The sequence below is a fragment of the Ovis canadensis genome, chromosome 12 (assembly GCF_042477335.2).
Source record: "Ovis canadensis isolate MfBH-ARS-UI-01 breed Bighorn chromosome 12, ARS-UI_OviCan_v2, whole genome shotgun sequence".
NCBI classification, from domain to species: domain Eukaryota; kingdom Metazoa; phylum Chordata; class Mammalia; order Artiodactyla; family Bovidae; genus Ovis; species Ovis canadensis.
The window spans coordinates 61,002,954-61,024,288 of record NC_091256.1 but is presented as its reverse complement, the minus strand read 5'-3'; the positions used below and the strand labels follow the sequence as shown (position 1 = coordinate 61,024,288).

At 53.9% G+C, this 21,335-nt stretch overlaps 1 protein-coding gene across 1 annotated transcript in view; it reads right to left on the bottom strand.

Moving 5' to 3' along the window:
- MORN1 (MORN repeat containing 1) overlaps positions 1–21,275 on the bottom strand; it is a 48,960-nt gene extending 27,685 nt beyond the window's left edge. Inside the window, exons 1-9 of the mRNA XM_069544878.1 lie at positions 21,119–21,275; positions 20,566–20,637; positions 19,647–19,745; positions 19,028–19,138; positions 17,956–18,046; positions 17,274–17,361; positions 8,397–8,493; positions 7,330–7,440; positions 121–244 (exon numbers count right to left, since the gene is read on the bottom strand). Coding sequence (XP_069400979.1) covers positions 121–244; positions 7,330–7,440; positions 8,397–8,493; positions 17,274–17,361; positions 17,956–18,046; positions 19,028–19,138; positions 19,647–19,745; positions 20,566–20,637; positions 21,119–21,227 — 902 coding nt within the window. The 5' untranslated portion in view covers positions 21,228–21,275. The remainder of the gene's footprint in view (positions 1–120; positions 245–7,329; positions 7,441–8,396; positions 8,494–17,273; positions 17,362–17,955; positions 18,047–19,027; positions 19,139–19,646; positions 19,746–20,565; positions 20,638–21,118) is intronic.
- Positions 21,276–21,335: the final 60 nt, after the last annotated feature.

The following is a 21,335-nucleotide window of genomic DNA, read 5'->3' as shown; positions in this document are numbered from 1 at the left end:
CCCCGCACGTCTTGGTGTGAGGCGTGGGCCGGGACAGTTCCAGCCAACCCTCCGCAGAGTAAAGGAGGGACCGCTCCTGCCGTGCCTGCCCAGGTGCTGTCCAGGGCCACCCTTACTCACAAAGGGGTCTGGATGGGCGTCTGCCTGAGGCCGTCGTCCACTCTGAAAAAGCTGACCTCCGAGTAGGCTGGGAGCTGCACGTACCGGACGCCAGCGGAGATCTCCAACTCCCGGCCATCCTCACCTTCCAGAAGGAGAGAGAGGCTGCTGAGGGCTGTGAGGGCGGAGCAGCAGGACCTGGACCCCTGTCTCCCTGGGCCTTTGTGAGGACCAGGGCACCGGATGGGGCTGCAACCATGCTCACCTTGCCCTACCCTTGCATTCCTGGACCCTCAGCTCCACTCCACCCTCAGCCAAGCTGCCCACGGCCCAGAGAAAAAGGACGTTTGCATAGAGACATGAAGGCGGGCTTCTCGGGGAAAGCAGCGCAGAGAGGCAACCCCACGTGGCAGTGGAAGATGAGCCGAGATCTTTGACGTGGCAACAAAACCATGATGCAGGAGAGCCAAGAGAACTTATCACTAGCAGACGTACATGACAAGAAACATTAAAAGTTAAGTCCTTTGGGCAGAAGGGAAATGGTAGCAATGGAAACCTGTGTCTACAGGAAGCAGTGAGAGCCAGAAATGGCATCTAGAGACAGATGAAACTTCCTTTTCTGTTTGTCAGCTACTCCCCAAAAGATAAACAACTGTTGAAACAAAAATGGCCTACGTGTTATAAAGCTTATTAGACACATGAATGTAAAATTTACTGAAACAAGAGCATAAAGATTGTATTGTAGACAGGAAGCATAGACTGTAAAGCCTTATACTATCCATGAAGGAGCATGATACCACTTGGAGTTAGACTGATAATGTAAAGATGTATATTTACATCTTTAAGTAAACCTTAAAGTATCCTCTAAAACAACACAGAAAAGAGTTACAATTGATGATCCAGAAGAGGAGATAAAATGGAATTAAAAAAAAAACCTCAATTAATTCAAAAAAGAAAGGGATAGAATATAAGGGGAAAAAACCATCAGGGCAAATAAGGAAGAAATTGTAAAATGGTGAGTTTGAACCTACTGTATTAAAAATTATATTAAATGTGAATGGTGTAAACCATTTAGTTAAAAGAGAGATGGATAAAAAAGCAAGACCTAGGTATATGCTGCCTTCAAAATAATATATTTAAACTATAAGGACGTGACTAGGTTAAAGGTAAAAGCACGGATGAGGATGCTGCTGCTGCTGCTGCTGCTGCTGCTGCTGCTGCTGCTGCTGCTGCTGCTGCTGCTGAAGTCGCTTCAGTCATGTCCAACTCTTTGCAACCCCATGGACGGCAGCCCACCAGGCTCCTCCGTCCATGGGATTTGCCAGGCAAGAGTACTGGAGTGGGGTGCCATTGCCTTCTCCCCCGATACCAGTTAAAAGAAAACTGAGTGACTGCATTAATATCAATGAAAGTAGGTGTCAGAGCATAGACTATTAGCAGGCATAAAGAAGACAATGATATGGTCAATTAATTAAATGACATAAAAAATACTAAATGTTTTTGCCCCTAATAACACAGTTTCAAAATACATGAAGCTAAAATTGATAGAAATGAAAGCAGAAATAAATAGAAACACAAGCATAATCAGAGATTTCAATATACCACTGTCAATGACTCAGGGAACAAACAGACATAAAATCAGTAAGGATATAGCAAACTCACCAAAAATATCAACACTTGATTGACGTTTACAGAATATCCTATCCAATTCCACTCAAGAACAGAATCTACACTCTTCTCAAAGTGCACTCCAAACATTTCCCCAAAACAGACCATATTTTGAGCCGTAATACAAGTCTCAAAAATTTAAGCGAATTTAAGATACAAGGTATGACTCTAACCACATAGAATTAGGTTAGAATCAGTAACAGAAAGATCTCTGGAAAATCTTCAAATATTTGGAAGTGAAACAACACACTTCTAAATAACTCTTGGGTCTAAAAGGAAATCAAAAGGGAAATGAGAAAGTATTTCAAATTGAATGAAAATGAAAGCATACCACATCAAAATTTGCAGGATGCAGTTAAAGTAGTACTAAGGGGGAAATTTATAGCAACAAACTTCTATATCAGAAAAGAAAAGTATGAAATAACCTTGGAAACAATTCCACCTTAACAAGTGAAAAAAGAAAATTAAATTCAACCCAAACTAAACGGAGGCAAGGAAGTAATAAGATCGAAATAGGAATTAATGAAATAAAAAGCAGACAGTAGAGAAATGAATGAAACCAAAGTAGGCTGTTTATCAGTGATACTGACAACATCTCACTACACTATTCAGGAAAAGAAAAAAGAGAGAAGACACCCGTAATCCATATTAGGAACAAGAGAGGTGATATCAGTTCATTAAGCAGGGAGCAAGGGAATGTCATGAACATTCAAGAAATCGGACAACTTAGAAGACACAAAACACCAAGCTCACTCGAGAACAAACAGATAACCTAAATAGGCTTATATGCAAGGGAAATGGGATTAGTAGTTAAAAATCTTCCCCCAGAGAAATCTCCAGGCCCAGGTGGGCTTCGTATTAAATTCTACAAATATTTAAGAAACAGTATTAATTCGACACAAACTCCCAGGAAATTAAAGAGGAGGGAATTTCCCCAACTTACGTTATGAGGTTGGCAATATCCTGATACCAAAACCAGACAAAGACAACACAATGAAAAAAAAAATCAAGACCAATTTCCTTATGAACAGACATGCAAATATTTGAAACAAAATGTAGCAAACTGAACGCCCAGGTAATTCAAGGGGGGAAGAGAGGAAAGGATAGTCTTTTAACAAATGAAGCTGGGACAACTGGACATCCACTTGCAAAAGAGGATGAAGCTGGACCCCTGCCTCACACCATACACAAAGGTTAACTCCAAATAGACATTAGGCTAAATGTAAGAGCTAAAAATATAAAATTCTTAGAAGAAAACGGAGGAATAAAACTTCATGACTCGGTTAGGCAGTCTTCTTAGATATGACACCAAAAGTACAAGCAACAAGGGAAATAAAAATAAACTGAACTTCACCAAAATTTAAACTTTTGTGTTCAAAGGAAACAGTCAAGAAACTGCATGACAACCCACAAAACAGGAAAAAAAAATCTGCAAATCAGATATCTGATACGGCGCTTGTATCCAGAATTCTGGAATTCTGGATTACTCAGAATAAAAAGACAAGTTGCCCAGAGTTTTAATGGGCAAAGGATCTGAATGGATTTTTATCCAGAGAAGATCTACAGATGGCCAGCAAGTGCATAAAAAGATGCTGCACACATCATTACTTGTTAGGGAAACACAAGTCAAAACCACAGTGAGACACCAGGAAAACTACAAGCAGAAAAACAGAGTAACTGGTGCTGGTGAGGAGGTGGAACAGCTGAAGCCCTCAGCCATTGCTGGTAGGAATGAAAAGGAAGAAAAGCAAATCGTATTTATTTGTAGATGACATGATCCTTTGTACAGAAAATCCTAAGAAATCCTCAGAAAAAGTTAGAACAAACAAGCTCAGCAAGGTTACAAAACATTCATAAATCAGCTGTAGTCTTGAGATTTCTGAAGTGAAGATAACAAAACAATTCCATTTGTAATAACACAAAAGGAAATAACAAATGTATCAATAAACTATAACTGAATAATGATGCATTTTGTTGTTGCTCAGCTGCTAAGTTGTATCTGACTCTGAAACTGCATGGACTGTGGCATGCTAGGCTTCCCTTTCACCATCTCCTGGGTTTGCTCAAACTTGTTTTTTGCTGACTACAGAGCTTCTCCACCTTCAGCTGCAAAGAACATAACCAATCTGATTTTGGTATTTACCATCTGGTGATATCCATGTGTAGAGCTGTCTCTTATGTTGGTGGAAAAGACTGCTATGACCAGTGTGTTTTCTTGACAAAATTGTTAGCCTTTGCCCTGATTCATTTTGTACTCCAAGGCCAAACCTGCCTGCTACTCTAGGTATCTCTTGACTTCCTACTTTTGCATTCCAGTCCCCTATGATGAAAAGGACATCTTTTTCTTGGTGTTAGTTCTAGAAGGTCTTGTAGGTCATCACAGAACCGTTCAACTTCAGCTTCTTCAGCATTAGTGGTTGGAGCATAGACTTGGATTACTGAGATGTTGAATGGTTTGCCTTGGAAATGAACCAAGACCATTCTGTTGTTTTGGGGGTTGTGTCCACTGCATTTCAGACTCTTTTGTTGACTATGAGTGCACTCCATTTCTTCCAAGGGATTCTTGCTCACAGTAGTAGTAGATATAACGGTCATCTGAATTAAATTCCCACCCATTTTAGTTCATGGATTCCTAAGATGTTGACCACTTGATTTACCACTCCAATTTACCTTGATTGATGGACAAACAATCCAGGTTCCTATGCAAATTATTAATCATTTATTAGTAAGTTTAACAAAAAAGCGAGACTTGCACACTGAAAAATACTAACATTGATGAGCCTGAAGATAAATAGATGAAGGGATGTTTCAAGGTCAATCAGAAGAGTCAGCTTCTCTCAGCTTGTTCAACTCATCCCTGACAGAATCCCAAAGAAGGCAGGCTTGTTTTTTTCCCTTTTTTGGGGCAAAAATTGACAATTTCATACAGCTATTCATACAGAAATACGAAGGTCCCAGGATAGCCAAAACAATTCTGAAACAGAAGTAAAGGCTGGAGGAATCTCCAATTTCAAAGCACGTGCTGTGTGCTCACTCAGATGCTCAGGCGTGTCTGACTCTGAGACCTTATGGACTGTGGCTCACCAGGCTTCTCTGTCCATGGGATTTCCCAGGCTAGAATACTGGAGTGGGTAGCCATTCCCTTCTCCAGGGGATCTTCCTGACCCAGGGATCGATCTTGTGTCTCCTGAATCGGCAGGCAGATTTTTTTTAACTGCTGAGCCTCTGGGAAAGCCCTTCAAAGCTAACTGGAAGGCTATGGTATAAGGACAGACATATTGATCGATGGAGTGGAACTGACATCCATCCATGTGTAAACCTTTACGCTTACAGTCAAGTCACTTCTGACCAAGGTGCTCAGGCAATTCTGTGGGGAAAGGACAGTCTTTTCAACACATGGCACTGGGATAGCTGGAATCCTCGTGAGAAAAGATGAATTTAGACTTTTATCTGATCCATGAAAATTAACTTGAGCCAAAGTTGTAAAAGAAAAGAGAAGAAAAATCTCTGTAAACTTGGGTTAAGAATCCTCAGATGCATGACTAAGACCGTAGTCGATAAAAGAAGAAATTGACAAACTGGGCTTCATCAGAATTTTCAAACTTTGGTGACTTCTCCGGCAGTACAGTGGTTAGGACTCTGCACTTCCACTCTAAGGGGCATGGGTTTGATCCCTGGTTGGGGAACTAAGTAAGATCCCACAGACTGTATGGCAAAAACAAAAAAAAAGAACTTTAAAAACTTTGAACATTAAAAGACAACATTAACCAAAGAAGAAGAGGGCGGCAGAGGATGAGATGGTTGGATGGCATCACCGACTCAATGGACGTGAATTTGAGCAAACTCCGGGAGATAGTGGAGGACGGGGGAGCCTGGTGTGCTGCAGTCCATGGGGTCACAAAGAGTGGGACACGACTGAGCAACTCAACAACAACAACAACAAGGTCACACTGAAAGAAAATATCTGCAAAGATACATGTGACAAAGGACTCATATCCAGAACACATATAGAACTTGTATACAAGTAAAAAGACGAACCACTTAATTTTTAAAAAAACTGGGTGAAATACATGAATAAACATTTCTCTGTGAAGATGTACAAATGGCCAATATGCACATGAAGAGCCGCTCAACATCATTAGTTTTGGGTTAACACAGATCAAAACTGTGAGGAGGTGCCTCTGGACACCCTGAGGATGGCCGCTCCCTGGTGAGGATGTGGAGAAATCAGAATCTCATATGTTGCTGACGGGATTGTAAAATGGTACCGCCACTTCAGAAAACCATTTGGCTGTCTCCTTAGACATGCAAACGCCAACCTGCCACATGACCCAGCAAGTCCACTTATGAATGTGTGCCTGAGAGAAATGAAACATGTTTACACCAGGCCCTGCACACAAATGTCCACCGCAGCCAAGCACCCAGGACAGGACCGGCCCCTGGGGACACAGGATCAGAGGTGTGCAGCCCATGGAGGGGGGCGAGCAGGGCTGCATGGGTGGGCTGAGGGGCAGAGCGTGGCCACAGGCAGGATCCCATCCATGAGCAGCTTCTGGGAATGGACATTGGTGGTGCCCAGGGTGGAGGGTAGGCATGGGGCGGGAGCCAGGGGTCTCTCTGGGCAGAAGGAAATGCTCTAAAGCAGAATGGGTGTGGTGATGGTGGACCAACTCTGCAAGTTTACTACGAATCGTTGGCTCACCGAATATAGATGAGTTTTATGGTATGTAAGTGACACTGTGATGAAGCTGTTAAAATAAACCAATTGTGACTAAATATACTTGATTTATGCTACACACCAAGTTTCCTCACAGAGCTGCAGAGCCGAGGTGAACCAGTAGTGATTATCCCTGGTGGTCCTGCCCTGTCCCTCTGCCCTCTGGGGTCCGCTCTGCTCATGGGGTGAGAAGCTTGGTGGTCCCTTTGCTCGGCCGCAGGGCTGACCAAGCGTCTAATCACAGCCTGTCCACCTTGGTTACCCCAGGAAGAGCAAGAGAAGCCCTCCTCTTGGCAGGCTGAAGGGCTGGCCCTGCCCTCTTGCAACCTCCCCATCCGGTGACTCTGAGTGAGCACCAGGGAGGGCTGCCCATGTGCACACACACATGCATACACACGTGCATATGCTCACACACATGTGCACACGTGCTCACACACAGAGCACACAGAGTCCACGTGCTCACATACCTGCACGTGGAGGCACACAGAGAGCCCAGGCACTCACACACACAAAGCCCACATGCTCACACACACACACGGAGGCATGCATGGAGCCCATGTACTCATACACACACGGGCATGCACAGAGCCCATGCGCTCACATGGAGGCACGCATGGAGCCCTCGTGCTCACATGCACACGCAGGCCTCATATGGCTGGCTGCTTCCCGCCAGCTGGAGGCTCGCACCCTGCCACCCTTTCTGCCAGGGCCCCAGCAGCAAGAACTCAAAAACGGGGGCAGCTTGGCAGAGCTCCGATGCTAGGAGACACCTGCGGCATCTCGTCTCCCAAGCCGACAGCTGCTCGTCTTTCTGAAGAGCTCACTGTCTTCCTAGAGACACTTACTTGTGGCCACTTCCCCATTGTCCTGCTGCAGCTGAATGGTCAACGTGAGGGAAGACCCTTGGACTATGTCCATCACCTCTGGACCCAAAATTGCGATCCTCGTGGCTTGTGCTGCAGAGAACAGAGCACACGTGTGTGTGTGGGGGGGGGCGGGGTGGGGACTCCTGGTCTGCATCAGCACCCCACTTGCCCTAAGCAGGTGCTCAGCCCCATCCCTAGGGCACCCGGGTGAGGGGGGTGTGGATGGCTCGGCCGTCAGGGCTGGGGTTTGTCATGGATGCCATGAATCCTATCCTGAGGGTCAGCTCTGAACCCACCTGATGGCGTTGGGGAAGGGCAGGGCAGAAGGGACCGCTGAGTGCAGGTGACCACCCAGCAGTGTCCGGTGCTCACGGCCTCCTGCCCACCGTTCTGACCGGGCTCTGCCTTCATTGTGTCTGAGTCCATGACCTGACATGTGCTGGACAAGGCTGCAACCACCTGCCTGGAAGCCGGCCTGGCCAGAGGCGTGCCTGCAGCTCCGAGTCAGCAGCTGCACTCATGGATCTGGTACCAAGGTTCTGATCAGGGACTTCAGTTCCTGGCCAGACTGACCCCTAGAGTGGTGCCCTAGCTCTGGAGGCTAACAGAAGGTCCTCACACATGCCCAGGGGGCAATTCAGGGTGAGGGGAGGCCCCAGCAGAGAACCTGGCAGGCCACAGGCCACCTGAGGTCACATGCAGTGCAGAGAGCACAGGGTAGGGGCAGGATGGAGACCAGGTAGGGGGCCAGGCAGCCAGAGCCCTGAGGCTGGGAGAGTCCAAGACTGGCAGACCCTGTGACTGGGAGGCCTGCTCGCAGGACCATGTGGCTCCAGAGTCCAGGGGCCTCTGTGCATCTTGAGCCCAGTGAGACCACACAGAGCATGAATTTCTCAAAAGGGGATTGTAGATCCCTCTTCATCCCAGCCCCCTGGTCCATCCCTCCCATGAAGCTGTCCAGTGCCAACCAGGAGGGGACATGGCCTGACCCAGATGTGACCCCTGGGAGGACCCTGTGAGGCCAGCAGCAAAGCCAGGGCACCTACCCATGGGGTGACCGTTGATCCATATCCCTCGGTAGATGACCCCGGAGCAGTGGGCCATGCTGCCCTGTCCACTGAACACGCCACTGTGCCACTGTCCCTGTGGAGAGAACCGTGGGCTCAGGCGGGCTGGGCCCTGGGGACACTTTGCCCTCCAGGTTTCAGGGGCCCCCGGAGACACAGGCTGAGGGGGACCCAATTTGCTCCTCACAGTGCACTCCCCTGTGAATTGGGAGTTTAGGGACAATGGCCTGAATGCAAAATGCAAACAAAATATGGCTCCAAATACTTTACAGCACAAAACGCTTTTAGTCCAAAGACACTGCATTTGTGCAGAGGATCACGGGAGGCCTGTGGTGTGGTGGAGCCAAGCGCTCTGGCTGATTCCTTGATGATGAAAGGGCCAATTAAAAGCTCAGCGTGAACCCGCACAGCCCACCTGGGCAATGCCAGCTCATGCACACCGCAGCCCTGCTGCCCCCTTAACAAGCCTGCTTTGTAACCAATATACACGACAGAGTGGAAGAAGGATGGAAAATAGCAGGAAGATTATTTTCATGGAAAGTCGAGATCTTAATGGTGTTTTACTGACTATGAATTGCTTCTGTTAGAAGAAGGCATGTTTGGTGCAGAAGCTGACTAGGCTCCCACTTTCGTGGTCTGCCCTCTGAGGCCACCCAGCAGCTGGGCCCTGCAGCAGGCACTCTTGGCCCTAGGGAGGGACTAGTAGGTGGGAATGGCCCCTGAAGGCTGCAGCCCAAAAGAGCTCAGATGCCCCCAGACCTGGGGGAGGAGGTTCCAAGGCTGTTTTGAACACGCGGCCACTGCAATCTCACTGTGAGTTGATGGGAAGGGCACGGCCATGGCTCGCCCTCCAGCCGGGGCATCGGACAACTGTGGCACCCAGTAGGTCAGCCCATGGCTTCAGGAGCCAGGTAGCCAGCTGGGTGGAAGGTGGGCAGAGGCCTGGCTCTCCTGGAGCTGAGGGGCAGCCTCGTCCCTTCAGCCTCCACACCCAGAGGGCAAAGCCAGCCAGATAGTGACTGGGGTCTTCCGAAGACTGCTGTGGGCCACGTTCCCAGAAAGCTCAGGGCCGGCTTGATGACCTGACAGTCATTGTATTGCATCCCTTAAGACGCAGCTCACATCTGCAGGCAGCCGGCCAGGCTAAAGTGGGGATGATGCCTCAGGTATCATAGCAGGTGGGTACCTGCTGCCAACCAGGCTAGGGGTGGGGAGCCCCAGAGTTGCCTGCTGACCATCCCTGGAAATGGCATGGCCTCTGAGCAGCATCTGCTGGGCTTGACGCCTGCTCCTAGGAAGGACTCCTGTGCACACACGTGCATGCACGCAGGCTTCTGTATCGTGCGTCTGCGTGCATCATTGCATCATGCCATGTGCTGGCAGGTGTGTGCCTGAGCTGGGCTGCTGTCCCCTAGTTGGGGTGGGGATAGCCCTGGGACTGCAGGGTGGCCCCCCAGGTATGTGGGGCAGGTTAATGTGGGCACCAGACCTTTCCCCTGCTCGAGCCCCAGCAGTCTGTTGGCTGGGGTTGGCAGTGACACTCGTGGGCGAAAAAGTCACTGGGACACTCTGCTTCCCTTGCTCAGGACACCGTCCCCAGACCTGACAAATCACCAGCTCACACTTGGGAAGCAGGACTCCTAGCTGGTCAGACACAGACCTCTGACAAGCCAAAGTGAACTTGTTGCCCTCGCCCCACCCCCTCAGCCCTTCTGCTTTGATGTCCACGCCCTCTTCTGCGGCTCCGCGCTGGGGAACAGAAGCCACACTGGCTCAGGCCCCAGGCTTGGGCATCAGCAGATGGTCTAAAGGGATGCAGTCTGGTCTACGGCCCCGGGAAGGGTGGCCGCCTTCATAGACAAAGCCCTCCTGTGGGGCCGCACTGCCCTTCGCCTCATTTCCATGGCAGGGGCTGCGCTCACTTTGCGCCGGGGTGAGTGCTGACTGCCTGGGTGGCCGTGGGCCTCATCCTCATCCCGCGCAGTGTTGCTGGGGTCACCTCCCCTCCCCCCACCCTGCTGGGCTGGATGCCAGGCCCCCAGAGCCGGGCCACGTGCAGAGGATGTCCAGGGGCAGGTGGGAGGCTGGGAGTCCAGTTGCAGAAAGCTGGAGGAAGGGAGCTCAGTGTGCATGGCCCTTCCCTCATGTGACCGCCCAGGCCTCCCCTCCGAGGGTCTGCATCATGTGACCCCAAATCTTACTGCCATGGGAGGCCAAGTTCTGTGCCCGTTGGCTCCTCCCTTCCCTCCCCATCGTGGCCATGGCCTGTCTGTCCGGTCAGGACACGAGCTTCCTGGTGGCAGGGATCACACTTCCCTCAGAGGCCTCCTGAGGCAACCAGGTCAGGGATGCGCGCATGCTGACACTCTGACAGTGCTATGAGCCCAGGGCCACTCAACTACTCAACTACGGGGCTGGGGGGGTGGGGGGCGGGGCCTGAGATGAGATGTGGGTTTTCACAAGTATGAAGGCAGAACCTTGGGCTCAGCCAGAAGCAGATGCAGACAAATCCAGCACGCAGCACCTTGGAGGGCGGCCGGGGGCACACAGACTGCCAAGCGGACAGGCTGTGAACCTGCCCATCAGATCAGGAGCCCCGCACTGGGTGTCAGCAGGATCAGCTCCCTGTGAGGTCTCTGTCCAGTGCTTGCTATCTACTTGTCACCAGGGTCCTTCCCAACCCTTGACCAGCCATTTAATCACGCTCCTGGAATGTGGGCCCCTCTCCTTTCCCACCAGCTTAGGCTTCGACAAAGAACTCGCTACAGATAGACCCCAGCAATGAAACTAATGCAACAGTGTAAAATTTAATTACTGTTATCAATCACGCCTTTGAAAATTCTGCCCCTTCTCAGTCAGCCGACATGCTCCCAGGCAGGAACAAACGTGGGTTGACCCGTCTCACAGAGGCGGCCAGTTCCCCCTGCCCCCGGTCCAGGTGAGGACCCATGCGTGCTAGCGAGGGGCAGGGAGGAAGTGAGGATGACAGGGCCATACAGGGCTCTTCCATGACAGACATAGAGCCAGAGGGGCATGGGGCCCCCGTTAGGACACAGGACGGGACAGGGGACACAGAAGGAGATGGTCGCCAGGGTAAGTGAGCCACACCTTGTGGCAGATGGTTGCTGGGGGGCCCAGGGCCTCTCAACTGCAGGATGGGGATGTACATGTTCATAACTCCTTCCCTGGCCTTTCACTTGAGGAGCTGAATCCCCTTCTCCTCCTGCCTTCAATCTTTCCCAGCATCAGGGTCTTTTCAAATAAGTCAGTTCTTCGTATTAGGTGGCCAAAGTATTGGGAGTTTCAGCTTAAGCATCAGTCCTTACACTGAATATTCAGGACTGATTTCCTTTAGGATGGACTGGTTTGATCTTCTTGCAGTCCAAGGGACTTCTCCAACACCACAGTTCAAGCAAGGAGAGATAAGAAAGCCTTCCATTTTCTAGTTAACCGACACTATTTTTCCTTCCTGGGGAAAGTGCTGGTGGTTTTCCTAGAATTGCTTTTGTGGCTGTGTTGTCCTCTCTTGCATTGTCGGCACTCTCAGGCACACTCTGAATCTCTGCCCTGGTCAGAAGGCCACCCTCCTGGGTCTCTTCTTCACCTCCAGGTCTCTCCAGGGCACTGGGGTCTTGACAACACACCAGCAGGGCCAGGGCCCAGCTCTGCAATACTTGCCTCAATGGCATGAGCAGTCTGGAGGGGGCGGCCCCCACTGTCACCAAACTCACTCCTGGAGTAGGTGGGGGCTTTCCTGAGGCCTTGGCTCCCAGACCAGGCAGGGGCATGGCCCGAGTCACCTGCCTGAGCCTGTGGCTGCAGGGGCTGGGGCCTCCAGATTTCGAGGTGACATGCTGGGGCCACAGTGACCACACAGGCCAGTGTTGGTGGCCCTGCCACCACCGTCAGTCTCAGCAGACACAAGGCCCCTCACTTTCCTAAGGCATCACCTTTGGCCACCATGATCCTGGTCAAAGTTCCTAGGGTTTCAAAGTATGACAAGTTCTGCTGCTGCAAAGACAAGCTGCCTCTGTGGGTCCGTCTGTGTCTACCCTCCTCACCCTGGCAGGCAGGGTGGTGCGGGTTCCACTCTGGCAGCCCAGGCCCCTCCGCTGGCGATGCTACAACTGGCTGATACCTCTCATGGTGCTCCTGGGGTCAGGGCCTCCATTCCTAGACTGACCTCTGGCTGGGCACTCAGGACCCTGGCATGCCTGCGGATGCACAGGTGAGAAGCAGGTGAGGATGCGCACAACGCCACCACCTGCTCTGTGCAATGAGCAGGTGCACTGACCAGCAGGCCTCCCCCAGGAAAGCCAACAAGAGAAACGCAGCCAACGCGCACGGAGGTGCCCCGGGGACAGACGGAAGCTGGTGGAACCATGTGCTACTGTTGCACAGGTAGGAATGATCCATGTGCACTGCACCCAAGGCCGGACAGCAAGCCTAGATCCCCTCTGCCTGGCATGCGCTCACCCTCCGTGGCCAACGATTGTTCCCTGCGCTCCACAGAGGTGGCCCCAAGGACGCCTCTCCCCCAGGGGCTGCCTGGTGCTCCTGGGGGTCACCAGCCCATGCCACATCCTCAGAAGAAGTGATGAGCTTGCTGCTGCTGGGCATGTGTGTCCCCACCTCCCTCGGCAGGAGAGCAGCACAGAGTCTGGCTCATGCCAGACACACCCTTAGGCCCCAGGATGGACCAGATGACCTGGCTGCTGCAAACTATGGCCACCCAGCCTGACTGCCTGCCTGGCCCCACTGCAAGGCAGTGGGAGTCAGTTTGGGTTTGGGATTCATTGTTCTCACTTTATAACAGATTTACTGCTTCGATTTTCAGGGATAAGATTTTTCTAGAACTAATTTTTTAAAAGTTTCCCCGAGAAGCTCGGCCTCAGGAGGCCCTGGGGAGAAGGCAGCGGGGGCCCTTGTGCAGTGACGCCAGGGCTCTGGCCGCCCTTCTCCTAGGCCTTCCTGCTCTCCACAATGGATATTTTCCCATTGGATGGGCTGGGCTGCTGGAAGAGGCAGGGGCAGGGAATTTGGCAGGGGGTGGGTTGCGGCTCTGACACAAAAACACCCACAGAAGACAAACCGTCTGTCTTCTGGGAAATCAAATCACTGCAGGAGAGATAAAGAGCAGTACACTGGTGGGGGGGGCGGGGGGGGCGGGGGGCGGGGCTGTGGTGAGGGGAGCCCAGAATGGCTTTCTGGAGCAATGGAATGCTGCGGAGGGTGCAGTCCGAGGAGGCCTGGGCCTCACTTTGGGGCAAAGACTGTGAGGTTAGAAGTCAAAAGGTAGAGGAACCCCCACCCACCACATGAGGCATCTCATACATCCCTAGATAATGAGCACGTGCTTCAAGCAGGGAACGGCTGTACCTAGGGCCGGCCTCAGGATGTACCCCAGAGAGGCGAGCGCAGGGAGTCCCCCAGGAGGGTTCGGCAGAGGCCAGACAGGCAAGCAGAGGCCATGGCTACAGTGGACGAGGCTCACCTCCTGATCACTGTATTGGTAGGGCTGACGGCCGGCACCCAGGTTGTTTAGAAAACAGAAAACACAAGCATCGAGAGGATGTGGGGGAATTGGAACACTGGTGCTGCCCGTGGGGATGGAAAATGGTGTGAGTCTCAAAGTTACAAAAAGAATTACCATGTGACCCAGCAAGTGCACTGTTCTCAGGGGAGTCGGGAACAGGACAGGCTCACAGCAGCGTCACTCACAGGAAGATGCCAAGGTGGGGACAGGCTGCATGTCCATCAGTGTGCGCCAGCTCCCTGTGGCCAGTCCACCTCTGCCGGGTGACCCCCACGCCCAGAGGTCAGACCAGCAGGCAGCCCTACAGCTCAGAGGTGGGCACTGAGACCCGGAGCCCACGTCTATGCGGGCCTGTCCTCCCACCAGCCCTGACCCCGCAACCGTGAGTGAGCGGGCCTGGCCTGTGTCCACGGTGTCAGGAAGCCGTTTGGCAAAGGCGGCCTGAGGGCCTGGGTGTCTGCCCCGGTGGGGGCTGTGACCATGGTCGGGGGTGGAGGGCAGGTGGCACTTCCTGACCATTCAGGCGCTCAGGGCCCGGGCGGAGGGCAGGTCACCGGAGCACGAGGCCCTGAGGCTGGGCACTGCTAAGCAATGGGAACACAGGTGAAGAGTTCAAATCCTGGAGAAGGACTCTTGTTCTCCTGTAAAGCGCCCAGGGGTGGAGGGGTGGGGATGGGGCTGCCGCCTCCTGGTGCTCTACCTTTTCCATCTGACATCCAGCCCAGAGCCCAGCTCCACACCAGGGCAGCCCTTGTGGGGACAGCGGCCGGCAGGGCTGGGCTGCCCCCTGGTGGAGGGCGGTGGGGTGGGCAGCTGAGCTGAGACCTGCAAGGGAGGCATAGAGGGGGAAACCAGGATAGCCCTGGAGGCACCCGCAGAGCCTCTGGGGGCAGGGCCGGTGGGGTGGAGGTGGGGGCGAAGTTTTATGGGGCTCTCTGGAAGAAGGTGGGGTCTCTGCCACCCCCTGGTTGGGAGACCTCCTCGTCTCTGAGTCGGGTGGTGAGAGTCAGCGAGGCCCTCATGACAGCGCAGGGCGCTGTGGTCCCTTGGTCGCCAGCCCAAGAGGTGTGGACACCATGGGGGTTCTCCTGGGTCCCCCTGTGTTTCTTCCACAGCAGCTCTGCAGAATTCAGGCTGTGGCTGCCCAGGGGGAGCCCTAAAGGGCTCCGTGAGGATGGACAGACATCCCCCTGGAGAGAAGAGACAAAGCTGTGGCTGGGTCACAGCGGCCTCTACAAACAGGCTCCAGTGCAGACTGTCAACCGCTGCAGCCCAGGCCTCAGCCGGCAGCTGTGTGGACACAACATCCCGGGAGCAGCCAGCCGCTGGACCAGGGCCTCGGAGGTGGTGGTTCTTGAGCAGAGCATTATTTTACCAGCACGTCAGGGAGCACGCTGCAGGGAGATTTGTGGCCAGGGTAGGACTCCATGATCCCTGCCAGGCCACTCCATCTCAGGAAGGGCCCCAGTCAGTTACCAGTTTACCACCTCTCAACCCCAAATCCACCCCTCGCCCAGCTCTGTGCTTTGGGAGCCAGACCCTGAAACGTGTCCCATCGCCAGCTGGGGCCATCCTAGGCAGGCACTGCAGGGACGCTGGGGGAAGGGGGCTCCCTAGGGCTCCAGCGTGCCCTCTCCTGACCCCTCAGGCTCAGGGGTTTGTGCTTGGTGAGCTCCTCTGCATCCCAGGTTTCCTGCACACACGCCTGGTGTCCCGGGCAGCTCCCCAGCCCGGTGGAGTGTGGCTGCAGCCTGCCTGCGTCTCCAGAGGCGCTGGGCTTTCCCTTGTCTCCTGGGACTTCCTTTCCAAACTATGCTCTAACTTGCACATGAGAAAATTGGCAAAGATGTGAATTCAACTCACAACCTAATCCTGCAACCCACATGATCAAATTCTATTTGAGCCCCAAGACTATGAGACAGGAGGGCCTCTTGGGGCTGCGGTGGAGCTGAACGCAGACCTGAGCTCACATCATTTCCCTGCGAGTGTCCAGGACACCAGGGGCCTCACGGCCATGGCCACGCGTTCACAGCCGTCCTGTCACAGCCAAGAATGATGGCAGCTTGGTCACTCCTGAAGCTGCAGCCACGAGTCACTCATGTCTCCCAGGTGCTCAGGCTAGTGGTTGGCCCCAAGGATGCAGCCAAGCCAGTCCCAAAACATCACCTTTGGGGGCACCTCCTGGGCCAGTTTCACATTTGCCTTTTCCATATTCTTGCTTCCACCCCTTGCAGTATCTTCTTCCCTTTCACTCATTAACATTTTCAATTGCTGGTGTGGCTCCTGTCTCCTGGTTCAGGTTCAGGCATCACTGTCATCTGTCCAATGTCCGGGCCATCAATGTGGGGACATCCTCACTTCCGCTCTTGTCAAACAGTCTGATGTCTTTACCTCCAAACCACTCCAAGTTTGGTTCCACACCCTACACTGGTCGCCATCACCTCTTTTCATGAGTGAGAAACAGAGGGACCTTTCAAACACCGGGATCAGGCCACCAACTTCTTCCAGCACTTTCCATGATGCTTAGAATAAAACTCCAACCCCTTGTGGCTCCAAGGCCTATACGTAAGACTGCCCCGACCTCCTGCCTTGTTGCCCCCACCCCACTCAGGCCATGAAGGCTTCCTCCTGCCCGGTAGCCCAGTCTCGCCCTGTTCTGCCCACAGGGCCCTTCCATGCTGTCTGCGTGCGCAGCCTCTCCAATCCTTCAGGCCGGGCTCACATGACATGCTCTGACCCTGGGCATCTCTGCAGAGCCAGTGGGGCTCCTCTACCGGGTGGGCTGCTGGGCTGTCCCTGCCAGCCAACCACTAGACAGGACACACATCCTGGGCGCCAACATCCTGGCTCCCGGACAGACACATGGGCTGGCGCCAAGGAAGCACAAGGATGATGGAGTCTGGGGACAAAGAAGGTCTTCCCACGTGCCCGCCCCTCTTGGCCTCATGGCACCTAAACCCCATCGACCTGAGAGCGGCAGCTGCCATGATGTGGGGAGGGGGTACAGAGCCCTGTTTGTGAGGAGGGGGAGGGCCTTGCTTGCTTCCCCACATCGTTGGCTCACTGGGACCCCCGGGCATGTCCCCTCAAAAAGGCGTCACCAGTGTTCCCACAGGCGACAGTGTTGGTCACAGGGTACATCAGGAACCAAACGGATGAAGAGGTGTGAGTGGCCGGAACTTAAGTTCCCTGAACCTCAGCCTTCTCATCAGCAAAACGGGAACAGGGGCCGTCCCTACCCCGTGGGGTCAGAAGGACAACACCTGGCTGTACCTGGGGGTGCCCAGGGCAGAGGACACTGGCTGGTGGGCCCCCAGTACCTCATAGGTGGAGCCATCCACGAGCCGTAGCATCCCATGGCCCTGGCGCTGGTCTTGGACCCAGTTGCCCTCGTACTCATCTCCATTCCTGGGGGCAAGTGCAGAGGCTGCTCTCAGGCCGGGAAGGCCAGGTGGCTGCACTGACGCAGACCAGCTCCCCGGCTGGGCCCCAGCGCATGTCCCCAGGACTGAGGCAAAAATAGGCCCAGAACAGATGGCGTGAGCCACGGCCTTGCCAGGATCTGGCGGATGGGCAGGCAGCCTGGGTGCCCGGCAGGGTGCAGTGACAGGCGGCCCTGCTTGCTGGGTCCCAGGTGTGAAGACTGGGGAGGATGACGGGGAAGGAAGCCCAAGGAGGAAGGGACCCTGCAAATCCCAGGGCAGGATTTTGCATGAAAACTGCCCAGAATTTGGAAGATGTCCAGCCACAGGCCTGAAGGAGAAACCTGGGTGGGGGGTGCGCTCTCATCCCCACTCTACGTTCCCCCAACCTCCACCTTCCTACCAGATATTTTATTCTTGGGATGGAGAAGGAAGGTGGAGATTGATATTTTTTCTACTAAGCACACATAGAACCAAGTTCAATAACAGAGAGAAATTACAGAATCCCATCCAGGCACACAGACCCTCCTTTCAGGGCTAAGCGCTCGAGGTGGGATGGCCCGCTGGCCAGTGAACTCACCGGAAGACCATCCGCCCTTGGCCGTGCCGCTTGTTGTCGTGAAACGACCCCCAGTACACTTGTCCATCTGCATCCACCAGACACCCGTGTCCTGGAGAAGGCCAGAGCAGAGGTCACCTTGTGCCTCCCTTAGGAGAGGGAATTGTCTGGAGGAAAGCTAGCGCTGGCACCCCCGGGGACCGAGCTGCATGGGGTCCCTTGGCCCCAAGATCTGATCTGGAACAGCTGGGCAGCCGCACGCAGCAGGAGCAGCTCTGGGTTCAGTTCTCAAGGTCCCAAGTGAGGGTGGGGGTGCCATTCAAGGGCCACAGTCCCCCAGAATAGAGGCTGAAATGCTGCTGTCCCGCTCGGGTGGTGCTGCGGGGTAGTCAAGGCCAGCTTGCAGGAGTGAGTTCATGCTGCGGACACGTGGCCATCCTGGGCCTCTACCATCTACTCAAAGGACCCAGAGACCAGAGAAATTGCCAGTGTAGGCATGGTGTCTCCAGAATCTGGACACTCAGGGAGGGGAGCGCATCCACACTCCACGGGGAGGCCTTGGAGGGGGTGGGGACTTTTGCAGGGGGTGGGCTACTGGGGGCGTAGCCGCTCCCCTCACTCCCCGGGGCCTCACTCGCACTGGCCCCCCACCAATGTGGCCTCCTGACCAGCACTGATCCCCTCCATGGTGGCCTCCTGACTGGCACTGTTCCCCTCCATGTGGCCTCCTGACTGGCTCAGCCTGGCAGGATGTGGAGACGACAACTGAGTGGAGGATCAGGAGGGGCCATCAGCCTCTCACCCCAGGAGCCCCACAGGCCTGCTCAAGGGCTGCGACACTCCATGAGGCCAGAAGACCTGCCCAGCTGAGGCCAGACCAGCCCAGGATTGAGCGCAAGGACAGAACGGGGACCTGAGTCACCAGGTCTGGGTGGCTTGCTGTAAACCCCTTACTTTGAACTTCAGTGGACAGGGGAGCATGCTGGTGCCCAGGCCGTTAGGCCCTGAGTCAGAATCCCAGCAGGGTTATGGCCAAGGCCCCACAGTGTCTGCCCCACAGCCCATACCCTGCACCTTCCTGCGGACACCCGACCTTCTCTCAGGCCGCGGAAGAGCTCCCCTTCGTAATGTCCGCCGGCTTGGTACTTCATGATGCCGTGTCCCTGGGGCTCTCCGAGAACAAACTGTCCAGTGTAGGTGTTCCCTGGATGGGAGGCAGAAAGCCGTGACTAGGGTTAGAGCCACTTCCTGAGCGCCTCAGGGTAATGATTACCCAGTTCTCACCTGACTCCTGGGCAGCTGTGGTCACAGAACAGGGTATATGTTTATCTCACAGCTCACGCTGGTGGATGAGGGAGATGGGACAGAGTGGGTATGGTCCCATCACCTACAATCCTCTCCCGCTCTCTTAGGGACCTTCTTGGGGAGTTGGGGGGGGGCGTGCTCTGTATGCCTGGAGCAGAGGCTCCTCCAGGCCAGAGTCTGTGGAGTGAGACTCCTTTCCACCAAAAATCCACTTAACGCTTGCCTGTGAGGGTCTGAGGTCCTGCAGGCAGCACTGGGGCCATCCCACCCCAAGCTGGCACGAGGCCACTACGAGACACCTTTGGGGAGCCAGGGGTCCTCAGGTTTAGACATAGTGTCTTCTGCATCCAGAAAGGAGGGGCAGCTCACAGCAGGGTAGGTTCAGGAAGAAGGGCTGGCAAGCTGACCTGTCAGTGTCCAGTGCCGACAGCCCTCTCCTGTGATCTCTCCATCCACAAAGTCACCTTCGTAGTAACTCCCATCTTTAAACAGCAGCTTCCCCCGACCTGGTGAAAGACATCGTGATGTTAGGCTGTGGCTAGGAGTGACTGCTGGGGCCATGCGCGGCTGGGCTTGTTTCTCAGGGAGAAGAGCAGGTCACAAGGTCTTTGTATTTGGTTCTGTCCGGGCCATCAAAAGCTCAGGGACCCTGCCCCTAGATCTCCTCAGAGAGCACGTGATGGCCATCTTGCCTCTGTCAGCGCAGGTGCAGAGGGAAGGTGGGGGTGGGGGAAGAGAGAAAGGGCGAGAGAGAGAAAAGCACGAGGTGACACTGAAAAATACATTTTGAAAAGAAGGAACCACTTTGTCCAGGTCAGGAAGAGACTCACAGATTTCAGCACAAAAGGGAGAAACACCCATGTGGCAAAAACACTCCCATAAAAGTCAAAAGGTTCCAAATACACTGGCAGCTGACTGATACACAAATAGTTCATGAGAAAATACTGAAAGATCAATCCTCTGGCAGAAAAATCTGCAGAGGCTTTGAGCAGACAGAACCCCAAATAGGCATCCAACTGTGACAGTAAGCTTTGGAAAGTCCAGGTCTGCCTCTAGGGTGGACGCCAGGGGACTCTCGCTTTCTACTTGCTCTCCTTGCTATTTAGAGTCTTTTTTTTTTTTCAAATGGTCAGCCTCTTCATCTTCAAGGAAAAAATACAGTTTTCATCAGCACCAAGGTGGCTATCTGGGTCCCCCATTCTGCAGATGGCCCCTCATGCGCACGAGTGAGGGCCCGATGTGGCAGGCACTCACGTGGCCCCAGCTCCTCTGGGACATGTGCTGTCAGTGGAATGGCTACAGCAAGAGGCCACAGCCTGTCCTTACCGTGTTTCTTGCCTCCTCTCCATTCTCCTTCATATCGAAAGAAAGAATTCGGATAAACGTAGATCCCATAACCTGAAGGTTGAAAGGACACCCAGGTGAGCACCAGGTACAGATGACGTGGCTGACGACCAGCATGCACAAGGTGGGGGCCATCCCGGGGCTTCTCTAGGTGTCTGTCGTTTCACCTCTTAGTGAGCCTCACCCCCACTGCTCCCCAAAGGCTGTTTGGGTCACAACTCTCCCTGTTAATCCGTTTATACAGCAGACAAGCTGAGCGCCCAACCCATGCAGAGACGCCCGCCCCGCCACCCTGGGTCACCAAGGGTCGACTCAGTTCCTCCCGACTGGGTCTCCAGGCCCCAGCCGGTTTTGCTACTCGGGGCCCGGGACCCGCCCATACCGTGGGCACCCAGACACCTGAGTTGGGGACGACCAAGCTCCCAGGGGTGCGAGCTAGGTTCGCAGTGAAGGTGCGGGGATGCTCAGCGAGTGCCCGGACCTGTCCGTCTCCCTCCCTTCCCAACGGAGGCCCGGTAGGGTAGTCGGCTGTTACCGTCCCGCGGTGGCCTCCCTGAAGGCTCCCGGCGCGGCATGCAGGAGGTCGCGCGTCCCTCACTGGCGAACGCCATCTTGCCGCTAGAGGTTTCCCTTAGCAACTGCATAGTTCTTCTCTACTGGCTCGTTGGTTGTGAGCGGGCGTGGCCTCTAGTCAGTCCCTGGGCGTTACCAAGTTCTGGAGCTGAACTGTCTGGGCCCGGAGCCAGAGGACG